At 37.9% G+C, this 21,666-nt stretch overlaps 1 protein-coding gene across 1 annotated transcript; it reads left to right on the forward strand.

The window, feature by feature from the left end:
• Positions 1-13,727: 13,727 nt before the first annotated feature.
• Positions 13,728-21,349, forward strand: LOC108680079 (glycoprotein 3-alpha-L-fucosyltransferase A). Its single transcript, XM_018168840.2, has 10 exons — positions 13,728-13,856; positions 15,715-15,785; positions 16,833-17,348; positions 17,694-17,760; positions 18,005-18,165; positions 18,480-18,608; positions 19,244-19,369; positions 20,006-20,191; positions 20,628-20,786; positions 21,067-21,349. The coding sequence occupies exons 1-10, from the start codon at positions 13,845-13,847 to the stop codon at positions 21,284-21,286; spliced, it is 1,647 nt and encodes a 548-aa protein (XP_018024329.1). The 5' UTR covers positions 13,728-13,844; the 3' UTR covers positions 21,287-21,349.
• Positions 21,350-21,666: the final 317 nt, after the last annotated feature.

The raw sequence follows: 21,666 nt of genomic DNA on the forward strand, positions 1-21,666 counted from the left end.
TGCTCAATTTCAATATATTCATTAATTCCATGAGCTTGTTGTAGTGATCCAGGTCCCCAAATTAAAGTTGGAATATTATAGGTTTTATAAAGTCTTGTATCACAAGGACTTGGAAAAAGACCAAACTTTTGAGGAATAGGCATAACCGATTTATTAATTAGAAACTTAGCTCCAGGAAAAGTAAACTCTTCTCTGCTAATAATTGCATTATATGTCGCTTGAAGTTTTGTAGATAATAAATCGTATATAGCATTCATATCTATATCCTCTGGATAAAAAATAGTTCCTTCAATAATTAGGTGACCTATAGGGATTGCAGGATCTATTCCGCCAGATATTTTTCCAAAATTAATACGAAACTTATTTAAGGAGTTTCTGTATCCTGAAATGTTAAGAGAATAGCATAAAGTTTCAACAAAATTTTCTATGCAAGCAGTTGCATTATAAATCGAATTATTCTCACGGGTTGCACATCCCATATGTTGAGGATTGCTTTTAAAATCAAGTTTTATATGCATAAAACCAAGTGATTCTTGGCATGGTTGATTTTCTGTAGGTTCTGCAATAATACATAAAGAAGCTTCATCTATAAGACCTAACTTTTTTAAAACATGTAGAGACCTGAGGGTTCCATTTCCACCAATTTCTTCATCACAAACAGAGCAAAAAATAATTCTACCTCCCCATTTTTCTTGCTGAATTAAGCGAGAAGAAGTTAAAAGGACTGAGGAAAGTCCTCCTAACATGTCACATGCACCTCTACCATAAAGTTTGTTATCAATAATATCACCCTTTATCCAACCATAAGGTTCATACCAAACAGAAGTTTCGTTCACAATATCTACATCTACATGGGCATTTAAAATTAAAGTAGGACCTGGTAGTTTAGATAGGGCAACACCAATTACATTAATTTTTTGTACACTCTCATAATTTAAATAAGGCTCACCAAATGAGGTAACATTGACATATTGTGGATGTTGATTGATATCTTTTGCATCAAAACGATCGAAATAAATGTCTGACCACCCTTGGTTTTGTATAACTTCATATATAAGCTTTTGTGCTTGTTCTAACCCTTGATGTCCAAAAAAAGTATGCATTTGTATTAAATTATGAGTTAATGAGACAACGCTCTGAGTATTCAAATTCATAAGTACCATTATTCAATTTTTATTTGTTTAACCATATCAATTATTCCCTCTTCAACTGAAATTTGTGGACTGTAATTGAGTGATTCACGTGCTTTAGAAATATTGGGTTTACGATCAAGAACATCACCAGAATCTGCTGTATGGATAATTTTCGAATGAGATTTAGTTATTCTTATAATTTTTTCTACTAACTCATTTGTAGTAAGACAAATATCATCATTGCCTATCTTAAAACGCCAAAACATGGTAAACTCATTGGGATATATCCTATATATGAGTTCCCTAGCAATTACTAGGGAAACCCCCAACTAAACAGACAATAACAAGATGGGAGCATTTTCAATAGAGGATTATATTAACAAGATTAACTCAGGCAGTGGTAACTGGCTTTTTTTAGCTACTGACCCATCAGCTAGAGAGTTAACCATTCCATTAAACGCATCGCTATTAGAACTCTTGATATCTCGTATGCGTCGCAGTAGAATCAATACACGTCACAAATTATGGATCGTCATGGATGAACTGCCTAGTCTTGGGAAATTACCAGGCTTGCCACAATTGATGCAAGAAGGCAGGAAATATGGTACTTGTGTATTGTCTGGACTACAATCGACTAGTCAATTATACCAATATTATGGTAATGCTGATGCATCGAATTTAATTGGTTTGTTTAAGACCAAATTCGCCTTTGCCAGTGATGACCCAAGAATGGGAGAGCTATATAGTAAACTTTGTGGTTCTGTTACTACAATTAGCCAGCAGAAAAATACTAGTTTCGGGGCTAATGAGTTTAGGGACGGTGTTAGTTATAATGAAAGGCATGAAAAATCACCTCTTGTTTCTTATGAAGACTTTAGCCGTCTCAGCATTGGTCAATGCTATGTTATTTTACCAGAAATATCTGCTAGACTTGCAAAGATACAAGTGCCGCAAGCTACGGCGGCTGATAAAAATAAGTGGTTTGTTGAAGTTGTAGCAGAGTCTAAAATTGTAGATAAGATACACCAACAATGCAATAATCTAGACTCACACAATATTGCAACTAATAATGATGAATCAGAATTTAATACAGAGATAAAAAATGATGAATTTATTTTAGATAGATAAAAAAGCTGTATTATATCATAGATGTTCAGTTAAAAAACTTGTACTGTAACACAAATATATAAAATACATAAATTCAATATGCAACCAGTTGTTATAAGATATAAAAAGATGGCAAAGATGTTAGGGGTTTCTGTCAAAAAAGCAGAAAAATTGCAGGACGAGCGAATAACAAAAGGTTATATGGAAGTGTTATACGCTAACGATAAGATGAGATGTGTTAAGATAAGCTCTCCTGATCCCCAAATGGCTGCTTATCTGCACCAAACTAGAGACCCTATAATATTTACCAAATAATGTAACAGTATTATAATAATCAAATTAACGTGGGTAATAATATGTTAAATAAAGTTAAATTATATAGTCTGACTATTGCGTCGATCATATTATCGATAAATAGCTCTTTAGCTAATCCTAATCAGAAAGATGATATAGAGTTAGATAATCGTACGCTATATATACAAAGTCCTAGCATAGTAATAGATAGACATTTTTCTTCTTTTGATCGCTATTGGCACAACTTGCTCAATGGCAGTATGTATGTATATGATGGAGACTCTATAGGTACTAAGATTATTACAGAGGACAAGAGATATATTGTGATTATGGAGATACCAGATTATGATAAAAGTCAGATTAAAATTAACTTAAAAGGCAATCGTCTTGTTGTGAATGGTAGTAACGAATCAGATGTTAATAAAAAAGATAATATTAAAGATTATGCCCGCAGGGATAGGCGGTTTAATTACACTATAGAGTTACACTCTATAGTGTAATTAACTATTTTCTATTCCGATGCTATGAAGTCAGCTGATTCTGATGATTAAATCATCATTGGCTTGTAATATTGACCAGACTTCCTGTCTGGTCAATAAAAACCTCCTTTGGCGGATGTTATGGCGGTAAACTCCCAAATGTAGTCAAAAGGATAATCGAAAGTTAGAAGTTTAGTTATAAGTATATTTTCCACGTCATTAGTTTTCTTTATTTTTCCTCTGATTTTAAATGCTATCCACTTAATACTCAAAAATTTCTACACTTATTTGGACAAAGACTCAATTTGCGATGGACTCAAGCCGGTAGATTGAGTAATAAAGTCAACAGATAAACCAGCAGTTAATAAATTTTTAACTATCTCAGCTTTGCCTTCATCAATATACTTTTGTGCAATAGTTCGCCTAATGTTACCTTGTTCTTCTTCCGATAAATATTTGGATAGTATTTGTTCTAATTATAAATTTCTATGGTTACCCCATATAACCCCAATAAGGGGCGTTAAACCAAGAAGTCAGCATCTCGCATAATAATAGCAGCCTTAATTACCTCTTCCTCCTCGCCCTCAGCAAAGACTACTCTTTTAGGCACTGATTGTTGGATTCTTTCAAATAACAGATTCATGTAATGCGAGGTAGGATTTAGTCTGCTCTCCAATTCCTTTGCATAATTCTTGAAGTCAAAATCTGTAATTCTAGCAACCCCACTATCTATAGCTACCTTAGCTACTGCCATCGAAACAGTGGTAATTAATCTTGGGTCAAATGGCTCAGGAATTATATACTCTGGACCAAAAATCATTTTTCTACCAGGATATGCTTTATAAACTTCATCGGGTACAGCTTGTCTTGCTAGCTCCGCTAAAGAAAGGGCTGCAGCTATTTTCATTTCCTGATTGATAGTAGTAGCTCTAACATATAAAGCTCCACGGAAAATATACGGGTTTCTAATATATATATAAATAATATATACGCTGCGGTACTCGAATAATATATACGCTGCGGTACTCGAATAATATATACGCTGCGGTACTCGAATAATATATACGCTGCGGTAAATAAACTATGAGTTTCTAGAAGCAGAAGCGATGAAGCAGTTGTTTGTTGTTGTCGTGCGCCCGAACCTAGAGTTTGGAAATGCTGCTTGGTGACCGAGATTTGAAGAACACAAAAATGTAATAGAGAATGTTCAAAGACGTGCAACAAGGATAATTCCAAGCTTGAAGGGCAAGTCATCTGAAGAAAGATTATGAGGCTTCCGAGCCTCAGTTATCGACGTCTGCGTGGTGACCTCATTGAAGTATACAACTTATAATACAAGTATACTCATGGTTTATTCAAGGTCCCCGACGGATTACTAGAATTCGAAACAGGAACTAACACCAGGGGCCACGGCTATAAACTAAAAAAACTGCGCTGCAACTTCTCCACGCGACAACATTTCTTCTCGCTTCGAATCACCGACATGTGGAACAGCCTCCCCGATGACATCGTTAGCGCTCCAAGTATGAACGCGTTCAAGAACAGACTAGATAAAGCTATGGAAAAATATATGTGCAAACTTGAATTGCCTAGCACCATATCCAACCCAGTGAAAGTATACATAGTAGCTATTTCAAACTATCGTCAGTCGTGAAAAGATCCGGTCAAATGACACGATTTTAGATCTTCTGTGAACAAGTCACGAAAAGTACAAAAATCGGCGACAGGCCACATCAAGCCTACTCTTCAGCGCCGACATCACTATGTTATGTTATGTTGTGTGAATGTTAACAATCGAAAGTGTCAGGAGACGTTTCCATGAGAGAAAGCGGCGTATAACAGTTATTGTCATCGTGAGTTAAAATATATATTCTGTGTTTTTCTTTATTTTCAACTTCGAAAACTCACTCATAATCAAATATTTAAAACAATTGTGAACGTAAAACCTGTAACGACTTGCGCCGTAAGGCTTGGCATAAGGTGTGATTAGACCGCACAACTGCGTAGGATCTGCAAATACGCAAGATATTTATCAAAGTCAATAAATTGCCGTTGTATGACTAATTATTCTGAAAGACCTTCTAACGTTCCGCCGTCCTTCTAACGTTCACTTTTATTTTTTATTTATTTTGACGGCCGAGAATATCTTGCCATGCACTCATAACTCTATTTTCCCCACGCTGAGTTGTCACCCAATGAGTGTCCTATGAGGCCTTACGCAACTTAGACACTATAGCTGATCAGACGGCCTGGCTAAGTTAACCGGCCAGGAGTTAGCCAGGCTAATTTTTTCAGTGATTTATGATAACTTCTGCTCAACTAAACAGCGTTCCGGGGAGCTACATGTATATATTTTTCCTGCTACGGAACTTTGTTATGTTATCGCTTCCCAATTTAATCTTATTGGTGTATGTTTGCGGGAATTGCTGATGTCTGTGACCTGATTCGCTGATGGCAATGAGAATATGAAGTATATTTATCTAAACGTATATATATATATATATATATATATTGTTTGACGAGCTCCTGTGTGACTTGGTGATGATTCCAATCATCTTCATTCCAATTTTATCAGCCTTCAGTGCGCACATTTTCACTCTAATCTTACTTATTTTTTTCAATTATTAATGACTCCTCAGAGAGTGGCGTACAACAACGTCAAGAAAATAGACACGAAATGCAATTCGCATTTTACAAAGCAACGTTGTTTGATTCAATAACTTTATTCGCCCGTTTGTATTCTAACTTCTCACTAGAAACTATTAAAAATTTCATTTCGGATACGTTACTGAAAAAAATGGTGGTGACCTGTCGTATCTCCAAGCTCATGCTAGGTAGAAACTCTGATGGTTTCCGAGTGTTTTTCAGTTCAAGTTGCGATGTTTTTATCATTATAGTACTCGTAGATTTTGCGTTTGCACTCTCCAGGATGCAAGTTTTCGAACTTCGAAAATATTACTCTTAATTCTTGACTTCTTCCAATTAAACAATTGGTTATTTGCGTTACACCATGGAAAGAGAACTGGTAAGAAAAACAGAGCTTCTATCTCATTAGGACTTCCCATTAGGGAATATAAAAATTTTAATGAACATAAAGATACTTAGGAAAATATATCGTAACTTGGAAAATATGTATTATGACCTTGAACTGAATCTCGGTGTCATATAATATGAAGCCGAGTAACAAAATGTTGAAAGTGAAATTCATAACGAGACACAAATAAATAAGAACTCCGAATACTTTTTTAACTACAATCAACATTATAGTTCCGACTTTTAAAAGCTTTTATTTGACTTTTGTAACTTGTCCAGACTGCCTCAAAAGTTGAGCTATTCACACAAGTTATTGTCAGGATGTTTGCCTAGAATTATACGAGAAAACTGGTTTACATTAACAGCGCAAAAAGCACCACAATTCGTGAAGTGCTTTACTTCTCACAATCGCCGTTAATTTCAGAAACTTAAATAAAAACAGTCATGAAATCATTTGTTCTGACATTGTGCTATATCAGTCAGATTTATACGTACAGATTTTGCGCCGCTGATTGAACACAAGCTGCATTTCTTATTATAGGCATTACGAATCATTTATCATATCCGCATCTCGATCGTTGCTATTTCTTACGCATCACGACGAGCATCTAACAAAATTCTTAACTAAATTACCCTCTTATAAGCCAAATATTTTCATCTACGCAATTAACCTCTGTCAAATATTTATGAATTTGTTGGTTCATATTTCGTTTCTATTCCATAAGGTCAAACAATTCAATTGAAATTATTTTACTGGCAGAGGGTATTAATTAGTTTTGGAATTTTTTTAATTTTGACGATATAAGAAAATAGAATAGATATAGTCTGCCAAATCTCGCTTGTTCTGTGTGAACTTTTAGACGTTTCAGCAGGTACACGCTGCACACAAGTGGATAGTGACAACAATTTCCTTTTCCACAATTGGAAATGCTAAAAAATTATTTTCAGCTAGATCCGATTAGCATGTCTTTGAAAGGTTACACATTGAAAAATATGTTTCGCTTTAAAAGACTATAGGTTCTATCAAACGATTTTTTCAGCGCAAAAACAATCTGGACGCCATTAAAATGACGGAAAAACAATAAAATGTGATAAATTTAACGCGAACAAGACCTTGGAAAATTGTACTCACTTATCACAAACTTTCCAAAACAAGTATAAAGAGGTAAAAACTATTTATATTACTATTTGAGTTATTTTTTCACCCAATAGGATCTTTTCGCTGTGCCACAATGTCGCGTTTTCCTTTCATTAGCGTGAAATTTAATGAGCATAAAATACATAAAATTCTGCGTGCATGCGTGTTGCTTTTCGCAGAGAAACGACCGCGTGAACCCCGTTTAAAGAAATTCGCGTGTGTGTCGCCCTTACTTGTGAATGAATGACAAGCTTTGTACCTGAACGATTTGGTCGTCAATACATGAAAAAAGTTGGGCACGAACTACTTCTGCAGCGCGGCGCATTTTTGGCATGAGGCGGCATGGAGAAAACACGCGAATAAATATTGATACTATATTTGAATATAATCAGAGTTAGATATAAAAATTTTAATCTTTTTACATGAAGCAATGGTTGATATTTATTATTGATGTTATTTATCTCAGTGCTAAAGTTTGTGAATGCAGTGAGAATTTAAAATGAATCTATATGATCTTCAAAAATATTCTATATGGCACCTTTAAATTTTAAGGCTTTGAAATGAAGCTACGTTCAATAGTTTGGCTTCTTAATTAACAAAATAATGTGCAGTAGGTACCTAGATAAATTTGATTGAGAAATAAACTGTTGTCAGATATCTAATTTTTCTAACATAAATTCTCAGCACGATTTTTCTAACATAAATACTCTACCTGATATAACCTCGATATTCTGAAAAAGGGCGACTCATTTGAGAGCTTTCTATATCCCTAGATTACAGTTCTCGGCCAATCATCATGCAGAAGTCATTGTGTGTCGGCTTCACACATGTAATTGTTCGTCATTGATAAAACTGATCGCATGGCAGACTTTTGGTTCGGGTGCCACTTTAATTCTGTCAAAGTTTTGCCCCGACCGACCATAAAGTCCTCCAAACTTCTAACTGATGCAGAAAGTTCTTGCTCATGAGTGAACGGCTTGGGTCTCCGGCGATCTTTTTGTTTCGACTTCTGAATAAATTTGGCCACGAACTTTAATCCATAACATCGATTTTGCAGTAAGAAAAAAGAAAATATGGATCGAACCGATAAGCTGGAGGCTTTGATTACTATATGCGAATCGTTATTGTGGGCTTAATTGAGGTTTCTAGTTTGCTTCCTGCGTGTCTTCTGATGGTCAGCGAAAAGCATTTGTTGATATGTCTTCGTACTCCATCTAAATTATGCTATACTTGATCTGGAATACCTTGATTTCAATATCATTTAATACTTTTGTAAATATTTTTAGCAAACCTTGACGTTAGCATAGTTTTAATAGTCTATTTCATATACGCTTCTATTGTTTACTTGTTTATCCGACCTTTAGAATATGAAGATAAACGACAACGTATCAAATAGTTTCATGCTAGCTCAGTTATTCGTATAGCCCGCGTCAAAACTGCCCACAATATTTCGGTGCGTTAGTTTGTGCCTTTTTATAACTTGTTTATGGTTCTGATGATTATTAGTAAAATTTGAATGTTATAAGCATACATTGAAGTTTATAACGTTAATATATTTGTATGTTCTTACAGATACAATTTTTTCATTCAACAAAAAGGAAATTTGTTGTCGGAACTGTGGTTATTCTTCCAAGCTTCCAAGCCTCAGTTATGGTTATGAAGCTTCCAAGCCTCAGTTATCGACGTCTGCGTGGGGACCTCATTGAAGTATACAAGTATACTCATGACTTATACAAGGTCCCAGAAGGATTACTAGAATTTGAAACAAGAACCAACACCAGGGGCCACGGCTATAAACTAAAAAAACAGCGTTGGAACACATCCATGCGACAACATTTCTTCTCGCTTCGAGTCACCGACATGTGGAACAGCCTACCTGATAGCATCGTTGACGCTCCGAGTATGAACATCTTCAAAAACAGACTAGACGAAGCTATGCAGGAGCATATGTTCAGTCTTAAAATGCCTAGCAAATTACGGACCAGGCAATAAGTCCAGCAGCTATCTCAATCAATCGTCAGCTATGGAAAGATCGGGTTCCAAAGGCCGGATCCCTTGTGAATCAAGTCACGAAAAGTTCAAGAATCGGCAACAGGCCATGGGCCTATTTCTTCAGCGCCGACACTTCTATTCTATTCTATTCTATTCTATTCTATTCTATTCTAAAACCTGAACACGGGGTTACGTCAACCCAAACTCGGCAAAACGGCAAGCGTTTTACAACTTTTTTAATAAGATCAGTCAGAAATTTGTTGAGAGCATACTTCTTGACTCTTCTTATTCACATACCTGAAAGGAGTATTTCATAAATTTTTCAGATCCCTTAATATTTTCTCCAAATTTTATGAGACAATAATCACCTTCATAGGTCCCCACCTCCACCCCTGTACAAATAAATACACAGCGGACCGTGCTGCACCCGGACGGCAGATGTTCACATCCCGTTTATAGGAGCAGCTGCGGTCCCAAAACAACCCTCATCATCCAATACACCATGCATCATCACACTGACGGACTGACGCGACTCGCCGAGAGTGACTTACAGTGAATAATAAAAATAATAGCAGTTTCAGCGTTTAGTAGGCCGTAGGCCTGTCGCCGATTCTTAACATCCCAAAACATTCACAACATTTTGCGGTCTCGAACTCACAACTCACTGCTTCAATTCTGCTGTGCTTAACCGCCCGGCCTCCTTGCCAATTCTGAACAGAAACTGGCGCACAGAGCTGGGATCGAACCCGCGCCTCTCTGCGCCAATCTTGGTACTCTGAACTGTAACCACTGGGCTCTGAAGACGAGACAGAAAACCCAGCACGAAATAAACCAATTCCCCACACCTCCCTCCGAGTCTCAAAGGGAGGCGGGATCATGCCAGATTTTATTGTAGATTTATCCAACGGTTGTCACTGGGTTATCTTAGTATTGATCAACGAGCGATTCACATATTATTTTTTTAAAGTTATTTCGTGGTAACGTATACATGATAGAGAGAAAATTAAAGCATTGAGATTTTTTCCGCTTATTATCAGCAGCTAGTGTTACTGATAAAAAAAGGCATTAAGATTTGTTTTGTTCCCTGCTCGTGCGCACTCGGACATGAACTGCATATCTGAGGCGTGAACAATTTATTTTCTAACAATGTTATTATTGTTTATAGTTTATACGCTTATCGTTAGTCTCGTGTTAAGAGGCGAAGTCGGCGCTCATGAATTAGCCCGATCATGCATTTTACCCTAAACCCTTGCCTCTTTGCTGACTTCATTTTTATATCGTGTTAACAGTGTTGCTACCCTCGGCTAATCTTGCTTTTCTTTAACATAATTCAAGTTTGTGCAAATGTGTTTTCATTTTGTTTTGTTCAGATTAATTGCATGTTTGCGCTTTTGAGTTCGTTCGTTTAAGTTTTATTATACTAGTGCCACTTCATTTGTTGAACCACATTGGGTTTGAGTTACTTCGTTTAGCTTCTGTGCTTAAATTAACTTAGCTTCTAGACTTGGAGCCTAGCTTTAACTTCGCATGCTTGCATGTCCTCATTTGACACCAGTAAGCACAAGCGAACACACTTTGTACTATTTTTATTTTTTCCTTCTTATAGCTCTCAACGACAACTCTTGTCTAGAGTTCCTCAACGGAAACAAATAGGTTAGTTGTTTTTATTATAGTTCGGATTTTATTTGCTCACAATTTTCTGAAATTTTTAGCGCAATTCCTCCCGATAATTACAAGATATATCAATTCAAACTTCTTATCTGCTCTTATCAATTAAGAATTCACCCAATCTCCGTAACGTGTCACCCGACCTGCAAACCTGTCAGCTTGCTTCTTTGTGACCGATAACTAAATTTTATTCTGTAACCAACGATTTAATTGTGAGGCTAAAGAGAGAGATATATAACTTGACTTACAGTGACTTACTTGCGTTACAGTGACTACAGTGACTAAGAGTAAAACAATATTGAACTCAACATTATTAAACTCACCCCTTGATTTCTGTACCTATACTGATAACGGCCAATTTCCCCTGCAGTGCGAACTACTGCTACTGTTATCTGTTCTTTACCTGACCGCTGTTCACACACTTCGTTCTGACGTTGAATAAGGTTTCTTCGCTGCAATTGACATTTTTTATTTCCAATTGTTCCATAATTTAATACCAGCAGTCCAATTGATGCGGCTCATGGCATTGAGGGACAAATTTATTCGTTGAAGTAAAGTTCAATAATTATGTTAACACGAGAGAGAATCTCGAATCCCCAAGCCATCCATTATTTCTCATAGAAATCTTAATTAAGAAATCGTTTTTTTTATTTCCTATATTCAGTTGCGTTAACATATCAACTCAATATCACTGGTTTTGTTTTGAAAATATTTGTAAATTAACACCCTCCTGTTCTTAAAAAAGGCATGTTGCCTTATTGTTGCATGAATTTTTTTATTATATTACATTTTATTAAGAGGTTAAACATAGCTGCACGATTTCAGTACGTGTTTCTATTTATTAATGCACAAGTTCCATCCGTGTTTCCTTCTCATCCTGCTTCCTGTCAGTGCAGTGCGTGCAACACATGGAAAAATTTCCTTATCTATATAAGGTCCGTTACTCTCGATAAAAACCTTATCTGCTCTCGGATAAAAGAACTTATTGACTTCGCGTTCACTTCATCATCAGTGAACGCGATAAATTCGACAAAATCGTGTTGGTTCGGTCTGCGATAGAAAAATAATACAAAAATGCATTCCAACACTCCGTAAATTTCACTTTCTTGTATAATTTCACTCACTTCTACTAGAGATAACCTTCCTGAAGATCAAAATCGATGAGAAGAGCGCGATGTAATGAGCGGCCGATGTAACTGTTCTGTCGACCTCAGCGGCGCATCTAAAGACCGTTCGTTGCAAGCTCGTCGCGCGATAACGGTTGCTGACACAATAAAGCTTTACAGATGCGAGAGTCATGGAAGGTTTTAGTAAACAATGCGAGGTCAAATAGATTCGAAATTTTTAGTATGATGTAAAGAATTTCTTGAAAGAGTTGAACAACCGAAAAAGATTTGCTCTGAAATTCGAGACGTCTTATCAGCTCGTTTGTCCGCGGGCACTATTAATTTTTTATTAATTATTGACCAACATAGGCAATACGACAGTGTGATTTCGGATACTTCGTATTTAAATTTTCCAACTGAAAGAAATGAGGTTGTTCGACTTCTGAAAAACAGTAATATGCATACTTCTGTCAATCGTTCGATCATGAGTGAACATCTTTGACATGAGCTACACGTTTCGTTGATTAAATAGAAAAAACATGGTAATAGGAAAACGAAATGTACACGTCGATGTTTCCAAAACTGTAGGATTGATACGTTTCATTTCATTAAAAAATCGTGTATTATATTCCCTAATAGTGATGCTAAAAATTAGATTTGAGCAGTAAAGTGCAAAAAAATATTGAAAGCCCGAACGATGAGCATGTCAAAGACTTATACATTTCAGAATATTATGTTGGTCTTTGCGCTGCATGCACGAAACTTATCAAATTATAGTACCTATCAATATTCTTGTTATAAGAAATTCATGTCAAGAAACTTAGGTCAACCTTGCTCATAACTTACCCGAAAACAACGTCGATATTTTCGCCGTCGTCAGTAACGTAACACGTAGCAACGTCGTCACTGCTCACGGAACAAAGGGCTCCGCCGCCTGCGAGGCTCAGTGTCGCTCAGAGCGTCAAGTGTTTCGGTGGTGTGCCGCTGCACGCGCCACAGAGCAGGAAGACTGTTACCGAGTCTCGTGCCCCATGGCTGGACGTTGTACATGGCTAATTTTATGAAATGTGATAATATTTCATATGAAATTAGAGCAATGCAACTACATGAGTAATTATTTTGTTAAATACAGTAAGTGTTTAAAATTTACTTTTTAGAGACAACACGTCTAAAGAGGCCAGCGTCTCCGATTTTAAACATGTGCAATTAATTTACAATTATGTTTTTAAATAGTAAAAAAATATATTTCATGAATTTTTTTTAATATTTGAAAAAAAAAACAAATAAATTTGTTAATTTATTTACTCTGTCAATTGATTCATGAATTGTCTACGACTTTACGCAAGTGTGCAAAATTTCATATCGATTGGACTGGATCGATTATGAGTCATTGTCGCCGATATTGCGCAAGTGTGCAAAATTTCAGATCGATTGGACTGAATCGATTATAAGATTTGTAGCAGACAAATAAACAAGAAGTGAAGTTAAAGAGAAGTGTTGTAATGAAAAGGAAAACTTTTTCACAATGGAAATATGAGTGAAAATGAAGTCGGGAATGGGAATAACTGTTTGAATAAATAAATAGCGGTTTCAGCGTTTATTTGGCCGTAGGCCTGTCGCCGATTCTTACCATCGCAGAACATTCACAGCATTTTGCGGCCTCGAACTTGCAACTCACTGCTACATTTCTGCTGTGCTTAACCGCCCGGCCTCCTCTCCGATTCTGACCAGAAACTGGCGCACAGAGCTGGGATCGAACCCGCACCTCTCTAGTGCGTCAATCTTGGTGATCTGAACTTTTAAACACTGGGCCACCCTGCCCCAAACCCTGCCCTGCCCACCCTTCCCCAATAGATCGGGAATTCAATATTAAACACCATAGCAGGCAACTACGATGACTCGGAAGGTTAGAATTAAATTTTGTTAACTGTCGTATTCTGAAATTTGATCGTCAACTTTACCGAATATATTTTGTATGTAATGAAATTCATAAATTGTTCCTTAATAACGTCTATCAGGCGTAATCCAAATTAGTAATTTTGGATTTTGATATCCCGCATAATTAGACGAAACAAGAAATCAACCAAATTTACAATGTATTGATCGGCAATACTAGCCAGGCCACTAATGTGTTCATGGTCTCAGTGGGTGAGATGGTATCTGTCTCTTATACACATCTAGATGTGTATAAGAGACAGCACTGAGGTGATGGTACAGCACACTGAGGTGATGGTACAGCACTGAGGTGATGGTACAGCACACTGAGGTGATGGTACAGCACACTGAGGTGATGGTGGTACAGCACACTGAGGTGATGGTACAGCGCACTGAGGTGATGGTACAGCACTGAGGTGATGGTACAGCACTGAGGTGATGGTACAGCACACTGAGGTGATGGTACAGCACAGCACCTGTCTCTTATACACATCTAGATGTGTATAAGAGACAGAGTAAGAGCATCCTGCTACACTGAGGCCAGTAAGAGCGTCACCTGCTACACTGAGGCCAGTAAGAGCATCACCTGCTACACTGAGGCCAATAAGGCAGTCACCTGCTACACTGAGGCCAGTTTCAATGATGTGACGTATCTCGCTGACAGAGAGGCTGTTGCCCTCGATGGCGACGGTGTGGTGGATGTGGTAGAAGTGCGCCTCGTTCTGGATGCGCTGGAGGGCGGGGAAGCTGTCGGGGATGTGGCTCAGCTGCACCTTCTTCACCTCGATGGCCTCAAGCTGCCGCAGGTCCTTTGAGGCCACCAGGCCCTCAGTGCGCATCCTGTTCCTGCCCAAGCCACAGGAGGATTAGTGAAAGGAAAGTGAAGGAAGCGCGTCAGCATGGCCATGGACTGGGGACCATATTTCTAAAACTCGCTAAGTGAACGTAAGTACTTACGCTCTATTTTCTTGTCTATGATTGGTGGATTTTGCTTGTAAGGCCGTCAATGATTGGCTGGTGAACTTACGATCTCTTATTTTTCTTTAATGTATAGGCCCAGTAAGTCCTTAACTTGGCATAGGGATAATTTTGATTCTGAGAGGACATAAGCAGCGAATTGTGATGTTAACTGCCCCTCATTTGAGTGGTACAGCACTGAGGTGATGGTACAGCACTGAGGTGATGGTACAGCACTGAGGTGATGGTACAGCACTGAGNACAATTCTTCTATTTTGAGTTTCGTGTCGAATATTTGTTATAACCACACGATAGGCTCAAACCGTGCTAATGAAAATACGAAGTAGCGTTGAATGGAACCCAATTTTAAGGTAAAACGCACGCTTTGTGCATACATGAAAATACATAGTGATTATTAAATTGAAGTTTAATTCACAACGTAGTAATGAACATTCCGAAACCTGTCTCTTATACACATCTAGATGTGTATAAGAGACAGATACTAGCCAGGCCACTAATGTGTTCATGGTCTCAGTGGGTGAGATGGTATACTAGCCAGGCCACTAATGTGTTCATGGTCTCAGTGGGTGGTATGGTATACTAGCCAGGCCACTAGTGTGTTCATGGTCTCAGTGGGTGGTATGGTATACTAGCCAGGCCACTAATGTGTTCATGGTCTCAGTGGGTGGGATGGTATAGGGCCATACTTTCAAAGCTCGCTAAGTGAACGTAAGTACTTAAGCTCTGTTTTCTTGTCTATGATAGGTGGATTTTGCTTGAAAGTCCGTCAATGATTGGCTAATAAACTTACGGTCCCTTAACGTTTTTGAAAGTATAGGCCCTGCAGGACACTAATGTGTTCATGATCGCAGTGGGTGGGCTGGTGCGCCGCGAGCTGCGCGATTCTCTTCGTCATCTACTCGATGTCGGCGTCCAACGATGGGTGAGTTTGGGTTGTCTTATTAATAATTTCAATTTTTCAGTAGAAATTAATCCGAGCATAATCCTAAATTTGAACTTTTGAATCAATATAAACAAATCATAAATTTGAACTTTTAAATCAACATAAAATAATCATAAATTGAACTTTTGAATCAAAGATCAACGACACTCCTAGTTCGGATGTCGACATGAACGTAGACTGATTTGTCACAATCAAGCAATAATTCCTAACACAATACAAACATATTTTATGACGCATGGTTAATTACAATGTCAAGTTCCTTTGTATTAGAGTTGGAGATTTCATGCAAATCATGGTTTATCTAGCGTTTGTTTGCTAAGTAAATTTTTAGATATTAGATTTGGGGTTCAAAATATCCATAAAATTTTACGTATCCAATTTTCACTTTTTGCTCAACGCATTGATAAGTAGTTACTCATGATTGTGGAGTTTTTAATTACCATCCCTCAATAAAATTGAAAGGAAAAACACGATATTGCAGAGCAACCATGACTCGAGGAATTTCAATTAAACTAGTTGGATACACCTGTTCTCACGCACACATGTTTCCATGCACACCTGTTGCAATGTGCTCATGATTAATACTGAGCTTCATCATCTAAAAAATTTCCATGTACGCAGTAAAGCGAAGTCAATTTATTAGAGGATATGAAACTCCAGATCAATTAGCTTGTCAACCAACGTTCTGATGTATTAACACACATAGTCTGGTGTTCATGTCATTTTTATTCGATGGATGAAAGATTATAGTTTGAAGTCTAAGAGATCGAAAACCTATCCACTCGTAACACGCATATCATATCACTTACTCGTCTGCAGAGTTTTATAGCCAATAAATAAACTCGTTGATAGAAGATTAATACATTGGAAGTTCTCTCCTAAATTTGCCAATTTCTATGCTTGCTTTATAGTTTGGCACGTCAGTACCGCTTCCTGTTAATTTCTGCTTCAAGATATGCTACATATAAGATATTTTAGCGTAATAAACAATTAAAGTCACTATTTATGCCATCGGTGCCAGTGCAGATCCGTCAGAGTCCCAAAAATTGAGAGCAAGAGGCTTAATCTTGGTATCAAATACCAAGATAATTTGAGTACAAGACCTTACTCGACGTGGCCAGGCAGTGGTCACGAAGAAGAGCTTCATAATGCAGATCAAATGCCCAGAAATTCAACATTGTACCAGCAGGCAGACGAAAAGGTAGAAGGAGAGCAAGTGACGAACAGCACAAAAATCATGTCTTCTGTTGCAAAAATGATCAGCATAATCCACAATAACGTCAACGAAATAAACTCAGTAACAAAACCTAGTTCCATCAATCAGTCAACAACAATCGAACGGAATGAAACGTACGGAGCACTTCAACAGCCTCCAAAAATGTCCGCTCTTAATGCGACGCAAAGTGTGGCTATGCGGCCTGAAGACAATTCGACAAGCGCCCTCAACACTCAGATCGGAGGAGCGGTCACTTGGCTGCAGCTGGTCCAGGCAGACATGCAGGCTCGGCCTCCCGACCTCGTCAGAGAAAAAGTCCGCGTTAGGTGAGACTATCCATCAGGAATTTCTCTTTATCCTAGAAAGGAATGCTCTGATAATTCTATATTTTCACAGTTTTTGCAGCTAGAAAAATTCAACAATTGTTTAGTTGTAGAAATTCAGAACAAAGCTGAAATTTCGCTTCTTTCAGCATAAATAAAGTATAAAAATCAACTTTGCTTTCAGCAAAACTTGGATTCTACCGGTTTTTGCTTTTTTCCTTTGTTGTATCGCGCGTTGTTTAGAGGAGCAATGCTTAATTGTAACAATATTAAAAGATTTCATTAATGATAACTATTATACACAAATTTTTACTTCCATATTATTATATTTTACTTTAACCAACACAGCCCTGGCCCATCCTCTCCTTCGAAGGAAACAAGAGACCAACTCAAACATATCCTGTTTTGGAATCATGTACGTTTGAACATCTATTAAAGTCTTGCACGTTTTAATTTGGCACGCAAATCTGCTTACTGCATCTTCCAAACCTTCAAGTCGAATTACTTCAACGCAAAATAAGTTCGCAACTGACAAATTATTTAATAACATTTTTATTCATTCAGATAGACTTGCTGAAAATATCTGTTCCCTGCAGTATGCATAACTCGAAAGCATTCTTCTTAAAGTCTTTATTGGAAAATGCAAATCTCTTCAACAGCCCACTTTCTACTTCGGCGTGGGACGAGAACCTTTCCTGCGTGCGGGCTGCCCCGTGAACCGCTGCTACGTCACCACAGACCGCACGGAGGTTCCCTACCAGGAGGTGGATGCCCTCGTCTGGATTCCGCTTAGCCCAGATAAAAGCTTTCCTCCTGTAAGGTAAATAATAAATTTATTAACGTGGTTAACGAAAATAACCGCTACATCAAACCGCTACACAGCCCTGTGATACCCGTCAGTGTCCGTCAATTTCATGTTCTTCTGAATGGGCGGTAAAAGTTTTTTCCCTTTAAGTGACGACTCACTCAAAACAAGAAAAATTATACATTAATTAAGATACCTCATTCATGAGCTTTGCTGAAGAATTGTTGATAGCGTTCACTGACTTAGCGTGGTATTGATCAAATAATTCCTAAACAAGATATGAATCATAGGGAAGAATACATGGGACTTAGCTGCTAGCCTCCCTACAGATCCCCTCACACTCGATACGTCTACTTCCTGTGGGAGCCTCCGTGCGTCGAAAGGGAAGATATAGAAAGAATCAATGGCGTCTTCAACTACACCATGACTTTTCGGAGGGACTCGGACATCTATAATCCGTGAGTTGCGTGGATTTGGCAAAAAATCTTTGTGATAACTTGACTAAATGAAAATTATCATGTTATTTGTTGGGTGTAGTATGTGCGTCCATAAAAAAATTGAGTATTTACATAAGAAACGTTTCCGAAGTTCTGCTTCAGTACAATATCTTGATGAAGCTTATTAGTGACAACGGTCGTTTAAGTTAATCTAATGTTTTCAATTTCCAGCCTATTTTCTAAGAGACAAACTTAAGGATATTCCCTACATACATCCTAGGAAGAATACAGTCTGTTCTTTCAATTTGTAAGAGCTGTCACAAGACGAGTAGCTACGTACAGCCTGCGCAACGCATTTCGAAATTTTGCGGGTATTCCCCGCATGCGCTGGCGAGCATCTTTCGCACCACAATTCTTCTATTTTGAGTTTCGTGTCGAATATTTGTTATAACCACACGATAGGCTCAAACCGTGCTAATGAAAATACGAAGTAGCGTTGAATGGAACCCAATTTTAAGGTAAAACGCACGCTTTGTGCATACATGAAAATACATAGTGATTATTAAATTGAAGTTTAATTCACAACGTAGTAATGAACATTCCGAAACGATTGGGCCAGCGTCGTCCCGTTCAGACCTGACCACATATAATTTCAGGTACGGAACGTTTGGCGCTCTCGCATCACCCCGTACGCACCTGCGCACTAAAGACTACGCGCGGGGCAAGACTAATCTGGCGGCGTGGTTTGTGTCCAACTGTGAGGCCAGGAGCGGCAGAGACATGTACGTTCGTAGTGTATTAGTCAGGAACCAGCATCGGGCTCTCACATATTTCTAATCAATGCACTGTACCCGGATTTTCAAGACGATGCTTGTTTAAAGAACCTCCAATTAAATATATACATTTTTCCTTTTTCAATTTTAAATAACAACTTAATTTTCACTCAGAAATGTCTCTCCTGGTGGAAAAAATGCGAGTATCTCTTAAGCGACGTATAGACGTCGTTTAAGAGATACAGGTATTTTTTCAATTTTGTCTCCGGAACTTATAAAACTCTCATAGATCTTCACAAAAGCCATCTGCTTTGTCTTCATCTTCAGTTGACAGAAATGGCCAAGATGTCATTCAAGTGCACCACTTCGTGAGCTGCCGAACAACTATCGCTGGCTAATTTGTAGACATTGTATTACTTGATTTACTTCTAGCAAATTAGTAGCCGCAGAAATGTTGAGAAATAATTTCACTGAAAAGGATGGTGGATATTAATCATTCTCCCATAGTTACTGTTTTCAATATGAGAATTAAATCGGTTACTTTGTAACTGCACAGAATCCTTTTTTTCCACGTTTTCTTGTAAAATCCTTAAAGGAATTGATAAATTTTACATACTTATTTTTAGTCATAAATTTCTTTTGCAGCTTAGAGAAAGAACTTGAGCGATATATTCCTGTGGATGTCTATGGCAATTGTGGAACGATGAATTGCCCTCGGTCCAGCTATGAAAAATGCTACGAGCGAGCTGCCGCTACCTACAAATTCTATTTCAGTTTTGAGAACTCGCTGTGCGATGACTACATTACTGAAAAGTTCTTTTTGACCGCAAGGTGAGATTTTGTGTGCAACCGGAAAAAGAATTAACCTTTTTTTCTTCAGTGTGTAACCTGATCAATGATCATGCTAGAAGATATGTGATTTGCTGTCGGCTTGTTTATGATCGTATTTGCCGTAGTGGGGTATCCTGATATGCTATAGATATTACAATTTATCATGAACAATATTACTTTTTCTGCTTCACTTACATTTTTTATGAAATTGGTATAAATTGGCACATGGACTGAGTTGGGCAAGCGAACAAACAAAAAGCTCAACAAACTAGTCTAGAACCCCAACCTAAACCCCCACCAAATGCCAAATCCTAATTATTCAATAATCAGATCGATAATATACTTAGACATTTAATGTGCGAACACAATGCAATAAATATGCTTGTGTGCAATACAGTCTTTTAATAATGAACCAAACCGTTCTTTTGTCATTGAGGTACGACATCCTTCTGGTGGTGTTTGGTCTGGGAGCGTACGAGGAGGTCGCTCCTCCGCACTCCTTCATCAATGCGCTCGACTTCCCCAGCATCCGCCACCTGGCCGACTACCTCATCTACCTTGACAGAAACGACACCGCTTATAACGAGTACTTTAGGTGAGTGGCTATAAAGCAAAATGTACTGACGTCGCTATGACGACTGGAATAGGCTAGCAAGGAAGGCGACGCGTCCATCCTTGCATTTCGAGGCGTCGAAGGCCCTAAGAATTTCCGACCATGGGCTGTCGCATAGACCTTCGGTATCGTGCGGATAACTTGCATTAAATTGTATTACGGTTTTGATATCTTGTATTGTTCTTAGTTAGTAGGATCCATTCATTAACTCATTCTCTTTCTCATCAAGGAATTCACTTATGATAAATTGTTTCTGTTGCAGGTGGAAGGTTGATTTTGAAGCTGCGGACAGTCAAAGAAACTTCTACCCTCATCACAAAAACATTTCTTGGTGTCAACTCTGCGAGAAACTTCACACAGATCTGGATGTTAGAATACACACAGATCTCAACGAGTGGATTAAAACTTCTCCCAGCTGCTTATCATCCAACGAAGGAGCAGTAAAAAGGTTTCTGCTCGGAGAGACAGCATCGACGCATTGATGAACATCACTCGCATCAGTGACGTCATTATGCCATTTTAGGGGGGCTTCAGCAATCTTAAAATATTCTTAAGCACCCACAAATATGTTTATATTCATTAATAAAAATTATTAATAATATTTTTTAAAGAAAAACCCCGGCAAAAGCGGCCTTTACAGAATTTAAAACTGGATAATCATGCAACCAGGAAATATTAACTTGCGCATATGATCGTACATCCAAGGGCGCTTAACTCCCCGCTAATATTGTTTTGTTCCACACTGCCGTTGTTTAACTGATTTAATTTGAATTTTGAATTTTTGGTTCAGACTACGCATAATGAATTGATTCGTTTTACAATCGTCATTCATCCACACACCTTATTTTAATAATTGCCATTT

Source organism: Hyalella azteca, unplaced genomic scaffold, assembly GCF_000764305.2.
Source record: "Hyalella azteca isolate HAZT.00-mixed unplaced genomic scaffold, Hazt_2.0.2 contig2853, whole genome shotgun sequence".
Taxonomy (NCBI): domain Eukaryota; kingdom Metazoa; phylum Arthropoda; class Malacostraca; order Amphipoda; family Hyalellidae; genus Hyalella; species Hyalella azteca.